Consider the following 9,389-nt stretch of genomic DNA (forward strand, 5'->3'; position numbering starts at 1 on the left):
AATATAAGATAAACGCAAAACAAAATATAGATGAAACTAAAGTTAGGCTGCATATAAAACCAACAACATAATATTCTACTAGCCTAGTTTTCCTCTTTTAAGTTTAGATTATGTAGCTTGACATCACAAAACGCAAAAAGGCAAGACAAAATACAAGGTAAACGTAAAATAAAGTAGAAGTGAAACAAAAGATAGGTTGCATAAATACAAAAACTGCATTGCCAAAAATAGAATTTGTTGTCTAGAAAGACTTTTTAAAGTTTGTTTCTTTCGTCTATTGACTTAGTGAATCGCGATCTGGTTTTTCTTAGGCGCGCTTGTTTCTTAGTTGTTTTTTTTTGTAAAGAAAGTTTATTCAGACGTTTTTTTTACGCAACTCCTTTAACATTATTTTTAACAAAGTATTCTTTTATACGTGTTTACATTGAAATAAAACCCTTTGCGTAAATAGAGATAAATTAGAGAGCAAAAGCCTCACTACTTTGCAGAAGAAGAATTGGATGGCAAGATACAACTTTTTAAATTCGTGTGCTTTCTCTTTTAAGGTACTTTTTGAATATTTTTTCAAAGAAAAGTTAGCGTAGTTTTCCTCTTTTAAGTTTAGCTTACGCAGCTTGACATCACAAAACGCAAAAACCAATAAGGCATGATAAAATACAAGATAAACGTAAAATAAAATAGAAGTGAAACAAAAGTTAGACACCATAAAAAAAAAACAAACAAAAAAAAAAACATAATATACTTCTATGTATGTTTACATTGAACTTAATAAAATCCTTTGTGTAAATATATGAAAAAATAGAGAGTAAGAGTTCATAAAAAAAGCCTCGCTATTTTGCTGAAGAAGAAATGGATGTCTAGATCTTTTAAAATAAGGAACTTTTTGATTTCTTTTTCCGAAAAATGGTTGGAGCAGTTTTCCTTTTTTAAATTTCACTTATGCAGTTTAACATCACAGAAAATATTAATTTGCTTTTTAACAAACTCTTAAAAACATCAGAAGTAATTCTAAATGCAACTCTATTAAAAGTGTTAACAGAATAACAAAACGACTTTTTTTTTTTTTTAAAGATAAAAAAAGTTTGAACTATCTTTAAATAAGAAATGTGAGAACAGTTTAACAGAACTTCTTGTTTATTATGTATTTAGCGAAACAGATAAATATATTTGCAAAAGCATAGAGAAAACAAACTACACAAAAGGCCCATCTTTATTGCCAAACTGAACAAACTTTTCTAAACTACATAAATGGTCTCACTATATTGCCATATTGAACAAACTTTTCTAAACTACCCTCTTTTTGAATTTTTAGCTTCATGTTTTTAATTTTGTCTTTAATATGGCTTCGGTAGGAGTACTTTTGCAAGACATGAATGAGCTTGTCACTGCTATGATTTGCCAAGATGCCAAGGTAATCTTTGTACGAGCAACTTGAGCTTACATCTGTAAACACGTCTTGCAAGATGTATGCCAACACTAAAGCTGCACATCGAGGAAAACTTCTGGTGTTGAACCATTCGTTGTGGCCAGGGCAAGCATTCAGCTTTTCAACTATTTCATCTAAAATTTTACAAACTCAAGTCATAACACAAAGAGATTAAATCGAATATTCATTTGGTTCTGAAGCATGACAAGATTAATTTTGTTTTTTTATTTGTTTTTTTTGTTGACCTTATTGTTTGCACTGATAGCAATAACTGGTTTTTGAAAGATTACCTAATTGGCATTGGCTAACTTCTGCTTTGTTTTCCTTTGTTCTTGGCTGAGTTGATCCTGAAATAAAATAAAACCATGTTCATTTTTCTAATTCATAAAAAAACCATCAACAGTTTCTAAGTGTTAGAGATAATAACAAGCTGTGCATGATTTCTAACGGTGATGTTTCTAACTTCATCATTAGAAATCGGGTAGACACAACTTTCTAAAAGTGCACTTAGCAATGATGGCTAGTTTTTATTAACAGTTAACCATCTGAAATTGTGCAAGAAGAGGTTTGTGTTTATATATGTTTGTATAAATTAGGTTTTACATTACCGATGTGTTCTTGAGTAAAAGATGGCATTTCCAACTTGATTTTTTTTCTTCTTGGATCTTTTACTTCTAAAACATAATCAGTTTTAGTATCATTCACTTGTGTAAACATTTAAGCAATCACAGAATTAGTCCTGCAACAAATACATACACACTTCTGTGTTGTTTTTTTTGTTTTTTTTTTTGTTTTTTTTATTGTTTTTCTTTTTTTTTTTTTTTTTTACAGCTTTAACAATAACAATAGGGCAAGGAGTTAATTTGGGCATTTTTATTTTTTGAAAGCGTGTTGAGATTTGCATAAAAATCAAAAATCAAAAAGAATTTACCTCTGGATGTACAAGCAAGACTTTGGCTAAATAGACTACCAACAGATTGAACAGCACCAGGTGAGGGCTGTTTTTCAAGAACAGTACCAGCCTGTTGGACTGGAACAGCTGAAAGAAACAAACTGGGTTTGGCCATCGTTTGCTGACGAGCAACAAGATTAGGAGCCAGAGGAACAGAAAAGACCTCTTTTGAAGGATTAAAAACAACTTGCAGAGAAGGAGCAACATGAACAGGTTTGGCAACCACTTGCTTATGAGCAGGTTCAAGAAGAGCAGGTTCAAGAAGAGCAGGTTCAAGAAGAGCAGCTTCAGGAGGAGCATGGAAAACACGTGTGACAGCCATAAGATTATCTTGCTGTGAAGCAACATTAGACACTGTTTCCAGCAGAACAGAAAAGACCTCTTTTGAAGGACTGAAAGCAACTTGTTGAGCAGGAGCAGCAGAAACAGGTTTGGCAACCACTTGCTCACTAAAGTAAACTGGAGAAAGTTGTGCATGGTGTTCAATAAAATCCGGTTCATCAGGAAATAATGTTAATGCAAGAGGAGAACAAGCTGTGCCAACAGGAACAGCTAGAGTCTGATCTACATCCATACAAACAGCTTGTTCATTAGGAACTAGTTGTGCAAGAGCAGAGGATAGTTCAAGAACTGGACCAGCGATTGTTTGTTCAGAAGGAACAGACGAAACAGGAGTTGAGCTAGGTTCACACAAGAAATCTACAACATGTTCGTTGCTGTCCTCTAAAGGAGCATTGTTTTCTACAGCTGGAGAAAATGGAACCACTGTGGTACAACCGAAAGTAGCAGCACATTCTTCAGAGTCAGAACCGGAGTCTGAATCTTCCTCAAAAATGTCCTCAACATCATGAAAACCGTACTCCTCTGCATTAGTTCGGAGCCAGTCCATCACATCCTTCTCCTCCTTTGGTGGTCTCTCAGACTTTTCAACAGTCAAAGACTCTATGACTCCGAAGGACTGTCCGATGCCCAGGGCAAAGCGCAACTCCTCTGCAGCGTTCCACTGGGACACATAAAAGCTATCCATTGTGTGTCTGCTGTGCTTCATGTAGAGTGTAGCAAACCGCTCGCGATCTTCTTTGCTGTTGTTGGCAAAGTAAGTGGCTATCGAACCGCGAATGCAAGTGGGAGTAAGACGCTTCATGGGAATGTTTACTTGGCTTTTTCTGAAGCAGGACGTCAGGCTAGAGGTGATAGCAGAGGAACCCATCTGGTAAACAGGCACTCTAGTTGCACCTAGTGTCACACCTTCGTCTTTGTTGGCTCTCACCGAAGGAAAAAGGGGCCTGTAGCAGTCGCTCAACTCCAAAACAGTCTTGGTGTCTGCAGCCATGTAGTGAGAGTCGTTGACAAGAAGGTCTCTGTATCTCAGCAAATAAATATCGATCAACACTTTCAAGTCGTTCGGCACTAGAATGTTTTTGGCTCCGTACTTGTATGCTGTTTTGTAGCGCTCTTGCACAATGCAATATCCACACTCACTCTTCTCAGCAGCCATGTAGTCTCTAATGTTTAAAAGAGCAATGTTAGATTTTCTTAAACTGTTAATTACAGTGACAGAGAGCAGAAGATGGTTTCGTAGAGACACAGCATTGTCTCTAGTCAGCGGAAGAGACGCCTTTCTAATCGATTCCACTAAGTCTCTTACGTATGCAGACTTGCCATATTCGGTCAGCAAACTGACATTGATGATGTTGATGCTTTTTCTTCTTTTCACAAGGCTCCTCCTCAAAGAACGAAAGGGCCTCAGCACTTTTCGCAACTCATCCACCTTGCAGCGCAAACGTCGGATGGCCTCATGAGAAAGTCCGAAATAGACGTTTCTGGCTTCACTGAAACGAAACAGGAGACAAAGGGAGACGAGGCGGTTGTACAACGTGTGACAAGACATGGCTTTTGTTTGGTCAAGTTCACTCAGCTTGGAATTGAGCTGAATTTTCTTAAAGTGCAAGGAGAAGTATCTATCCTCCAAAACATTGGAATTGGTGAGGGCGTTTGGGTGCAGCGTCAACGTGCTGTCACAACAAGTCAATATTTCCACAACTGCATTTTTGTAGATCTTTGCTTGTGACCAAGTGTTGTTGTTGGCTACCACAAGCCACTTTTCAAAGTCTCTGAAGAGCTCATCTGCTGACTGGTAATAAAAGTGAAAAGCATCTTTGTCCAGCTGAAACAAGAGTCTCTTTTCTTCGGTCAAGACATAGGAGCTGGAAACCAAGTGCTCTAAGGAATCGAAATCAGAGTCAAGGACGGATTCGGTGTTCAGCTCTTTGTTTTCTACAGAGGTGCATTGGTTTGCAGAAGGAGCCTCGGACGAACCAGCAACTGGTGAGGGCAAGCTTAAAAGAGGATCAGAGGAAAGAACCGGAGAAGAAAAAGAGGAGGAAGGCCCAGGAGCAGAGGATGCAGAGCCTGATGCAGACGCTTGTTCAGCTACTGGCTTAATACCAAAGAAGGCAGGTCGAATAAATTGAGGGACATAGAGCTTCTCGTTGTCGTATCGCTTTGCCTCTGCAATCTTTTGTTTGATCATCTTGGAATCGTAGAAATGAGTCTCTTTCAAGTGTATGTCCAGTCGGTCGTAATACTTCCAACATTGCAAACAGGGGTAAGGTTTTGGACAGCCGGACTTGCGTTCGAGACGAGCATGCTGAAACTTCCTGACCATTGCAGAGTAAAAGATGGAAGCTTCATCCAAAGTCCAAGAATGATCTTTTTTAGTCAAGTGTCTTTTAATGCTTGTGGACGAATGTTTGCACAAAGGCATCGGACAGCTAACAGCGTACCTCTTCTTGGTACCATAGAAAGGTACAACCCTGTTTACGGAGCCACACGCTGCAACTAATGCGGCCCTGACTTTGTTTTTGAGCTTTAAGTCTCTCTGTTCTTGTGACTGCTTTCTTTTCTTTTTTTTTGCTTTAGAGTTTGGAGAAGAAGCAACAACAGAGTTGTTTTCTTGTGAAGAAGACATGTTCAGGTGTTTGTTTGCAACGGTTTTTGCTAAAAAAAGGAAACCAGTCAGTGAGAGTTTTTTTCTTCTGCCTGCATCCAATCCTGGAATGTTTACAACTGCAGGGAAGAGCTGTGTTTTTTCGAATCCTCTGCAAAAGAGAAAAAAAGAAAGAAAAGAGAGCAACAAGAAGAAACAAAGTTTCCACTAGCAAATGAAAAAGAATGAGAGCAACTAGCATTACATGCATGGTGGCAGCAGTGATTGCTATTATGAGAAGGAGAATGAGAAAAAAAAAAAGAAAAAGAAAAGAAACAAATAAATAAAGAGATGGAGTTTGAGAGGATCTCGCAACCATATGACTCAAAGAAAGAAACTGTGTTGAAAAAAGGCAAGAGAGGGCAAATAGAACTTGCTAACAAGGACAAATGACAGACATAACTACAACAGTAACAACTCTCATTGCAAGCATAATAACAACAGCATCAGCATCACTGACTCAGAGAGTGTTGACATAACAAAAAAGAAAACAAAAGTACAAGCCAAGTGGGGGAACATTAACAAACACTCATTGCAACTATAACAACAACAACAACAGCAACAGCATCACTGACTCAGAGGGTATTGATAAAAAAAAACAAGCAAAACAAAAACAAACAAAAAAACAAATAAAAAAACAAAACAAGCAAATTGGGTGAACAGTAACAACTCTCATTGCAAGCATAATAACAACAACAGCATCAGCATCAGCATCACTGACTCAGAGAGTGTTGACAAAATAAAATAGACAATAAGCAAGCAAAGTGGGTGAACAGTAACAACTCTCACTGCAAGCATAATAACAACAACAGCATCAGCATCAGCATCACTGACTCAGAGAGTGTTGATAAAATAAAACAGATTATAAACAAACAAAGTGGGTGAACAGTAACAGCTCTCATTGAAAGCATAATAACAACAACAGCATCAGCAACAGCATCACTAACTCAGAGGATATATAAAAAAACAAACAAACAAACAAACAAAACAAAAACAAAAAAAAACAAGCAAAGTGGCTGAACAGTAACAGCTATCATTGCAAGTAAAATAACAACAACAGCATCAGCAACATCATCACTGACTCAGAGAGTGGTGATAAAATAAAACAGATTAAAAAACAAGCAAAGTGGCTAAACAGTAACAACTATAAATACAAGTAAAATGACAAAAGCAGCAACAGCATCACTAACTCGCAGGGTGTTGATAAAAAAAAAAAGCAACAAACAAACAAAGCAAGCAAAGTGGGTGAACATTAACACTCATTGCAACTATAATAACACCAACAGCAACAGCATCAGTGACTCAAAGGGTGTTGATAAACAAAAACAAAGGCACAAACAAAACAAGCAGAGTGGGGGAACATTAACAACACTTATTGCAAGCATAATAACAACAACAGCATCAGCATCTCTGACTCAGAGAGTGTTGATAAAATAAAATAGATTATAAACATGCCAAGTTTGTGAACATTAACAAACACTCATTGCAACTATAACAACGACTACAGCAACAGCATCACTTACTCAGAGAGTGTTGAGAAAAAAAACAACAAAAAAAACAAAAACAAAACAAAACAGAAAACAGAAGTACAAGCCAAGTGGGGGAACATTAACAAACACTCATTGCAACTAAAACAACAACAACAGCAACAGCATCACTTGCTCAGAGGATATTGATAAAAAAAACAAACAAACAAACAAACAAAACAAGCAAAGTGGCTGAACAGTAACAGCTATCATTGCAAGTAAAATAACAACAACAGCATCAGCAACATCATCACTGACTCAGAGAGTGGTGATAAAATAAAACAGATTAAAAAACAAGCAAAGTGGCTGAACAGTAACAACTATAAATACAAGTAAAATGACAAAAGCAGCAACAGCATCACTAACTCGCAGGGTGTTGATAAAAAAAAAAGCAACAAACAAACAAAGCAAGCAAAGTGGGTGAACATTAACACTCATTGCAACTATAATAACACCAACAGCAACAGCATCAGTGACTCAAAGGGTGTTGATAAACAAAAACAAAGGCACAAACAAAACAAGCAGAGTGGGTGAACATTAACAACACTTATTGCAAGCATAATAACAACAACAGCATCAGCATCACTGACTCAGAGAGTGTTGATAAAATAAAATAGATTATAAACATGCCAAGTTTGTGAACATTAACAAACACTCATTGCAACTATAACAACAACAACAGCAACAGCATCACTTGCTCAGAGGATATTGATAAAAAAAACAAACAAACAAACAAACAAAACAAGCAAAGTGGCTGAACAGTAACAGCTATCATTGCAAGTAAAATAACAACAACAGCATCAGCAACATCATCACTGACTCAGAGTGTGGTGATAAAATAAAACAGATTAAAAAACAAGCAAAGTGGCTGAACAGTAACAACTATAAATACAAGTAAAATGACAAAAGCAGCAACAGCATCACTAACTCGCAGGGTGTTGATAAAAAAAAAAGCAACAAACAAATAAAGCAAGCAAAGTGGGTGAACATTAACACTCATTGCAACTATAATAACACCAACAGCAACAGCATCAGTGACTCAAAGGGTGTTGATAAAGAAAAACAAAAGCACAAACAAAACAAGCAAAGTGGGTGAACATTAACAACACTTATTGCAAGCACAATAACAACAACAGCATCAGCATCACTGACTCAGAGAGTGTTGATAAAACAAAATAGATTATAAACAAGCCAAGTTGGTGAACATTAACAAACACTCATTGCAACTGTAATAAGAACAACAGCAACAGCATCACTGACACAAAGGGTGTTGATAAACAAAAACAAAAACACAAGCAAAGTGGGTGAACATTAACAACACTCATTGCAACTATAACAACAACAACAGCAACAGCATCACTGGCTCAAAGGGTGTTGATAAAATAAAGAAACAAAAACAAAACAAGCAAAGTGGGTGAACAGTAACAACTCCCATTGCAAGCATAATAACGACAACAGCAACAGCAACACCATCACTGACTCAGAGAGTGTTGATAAAATAAAATAGATTATAAACAAGCCAAGTGGGGGAACATTAACAAACACTCATTGCAACTGTAACAACAACAACAGCAACAGCATCACTTACTCAGAGAGTGTTTATAAATAAAACAAAAAACAAAAACAAGAAACAAAAATACAAGCCAAGTGGGTGATTACTAACAGCGCTAACAGCAGCAACAACAGTGTCTTTAGAAACAACAAACAAGTACAACAGCAACAACTGCTTTTACAGAGTATAACAATAACAACAACATGGCACTAACAACAACAAAAGGGTTGGAATAAAAACCTGTAGGCAAAAGGAGAGCTGCATTCAGACAAGATCGATTACAAAGAGGCTCTTCTTTAGGACAGAGGAGAAACTGCTTTTGAGGGACAGAGGGACTTTTGTTGTTGTTGTTGTTGTTGTGCAGAAACCAACAAACTTTTATTGAACCGAATATAACCGAATATAACCGAAAGTCTTGTTTGCTTCTGTTTTGTGCCATCAAGAAGGGAAAACAAAACATCACAAAACAAACGAAGCAAACGAAACAAACAAACAAACGAACGAAACAAACAAAAAAACGATTAAATAAATAAACAAACAAACGAAACAAACAAACAAACAAAAACAAATAGGAAAAACAGAAAACGCAGTACCGAAACCTCGCCATTTTTATCCTTCCTCGAGCTTTCTTTGGGCGCCAAAGACCGAGAAAGTTGAGCAAACGTGACGTTGAGGGGGGGGGGGGGGGTACTTAAGGCCAGCAGACCGACCAATGGCAAGCTTAGGAGAGACCCACGTGAATGTTACATTTTCTTTCTATGTACGCTGAATCCGCTCAAAGTCTGGAATTTCCAGCATTCACGTGTCATCACTCCAGCCACCAGATTGGCCCACACTTTGCACACTTTCAAGACTAGAACTTCACTTAATCACAAATTGAGCCAAAAAAAAACTAAGTCTCGCATGGCGACAACTTTTCCAAAAGCAAACAAAGGCAAACAAAG

The 9,389-nt window shown here is 37.2% G+C and overlaps 1 protein-coding gene across 2 annotated transcripts; it reads right to left on the bottom strand.

Moving 5' to 3' along the window:
• Window positions 1-1,191: 1,191 nt before the first annotated feature.
• Window positions 1,192-9,110, bottom strand: LOC149892625 (uncharacterized). 2 transcript variants are annotated; one of them, XM_090079999.1, is made up of 5 exons: window positions 9,039-9,110; window positions 2,358-5,378; window positions 2,035-2,100; window positions 1,717-1,773; window positions 1,192-1,560 (listed from the first exon to the last, which is right to left on the bottom strand). In XM_090079999.1, exons 2-5 carry the CDS (start codon window positions 5,347-5,349, stop codon window positions 1,241-1,243), a joined length of 3,435 nt encoding a protein of 1,144 aa, XP_089936125.1. In that variant the 5' UTR covers window positions 5,350-5,378; window positions 9,039-9,110; the 3' UTR covers window positions 1,192-1,240. The 2 variants fall into 2 exon arrangements, with proteins under 2 accessions (XP_089936125.1, XP_089936124.1); XM_090079998.1 differs by lacking the exon at window positions 9,039-9,110 and having other exon boundaries at window positions 2,358-7,715.
• Between the last annotated feature and the right edge of the window lie 279 nt (window positions 9,111-9,389).

This window comes from Hydra viridissima, unplaced genomic scaffold (genome assembly GCF_058129835.1).
Source record: "Hydra viridissima isolate aposymbiotic clone 2 unplaced genomic scaffold, HvirCarnegie_v1 scaffold_2, whole genome shotgun sequence".
NCBI classification, from domain to species: domain Eukaryota; kingdom Metazoa; phylum Cnidaria; class Hydrozoa; order Anthoathecata; family Hydridae; genus Hydra; species Hydra viridissima.

Coding starts and splice junctions, on each gene's coding strand:
- LOC149892625 (XM_090079999.1), bottom strand. CDS start 5,349: ATGTCTTCTTCACAAGAAAACAACTCTGTTGTTGCTTCTTCTCCAAAC. Junction 2,101..2,357: donor TCTTGCTTGTACATCCAGAG/GTAAATTCTTTT, acceptor ATTATGTTTTAG/AAGTAAAAGATCCAAGAAGA. Junction 1,774..2,034: donor TTTTACTCAAGAACACATCG/GTAATGTAAAAC, acceptor ATTTTATTTCAG/GATCAACTCAGCCAAGAACA.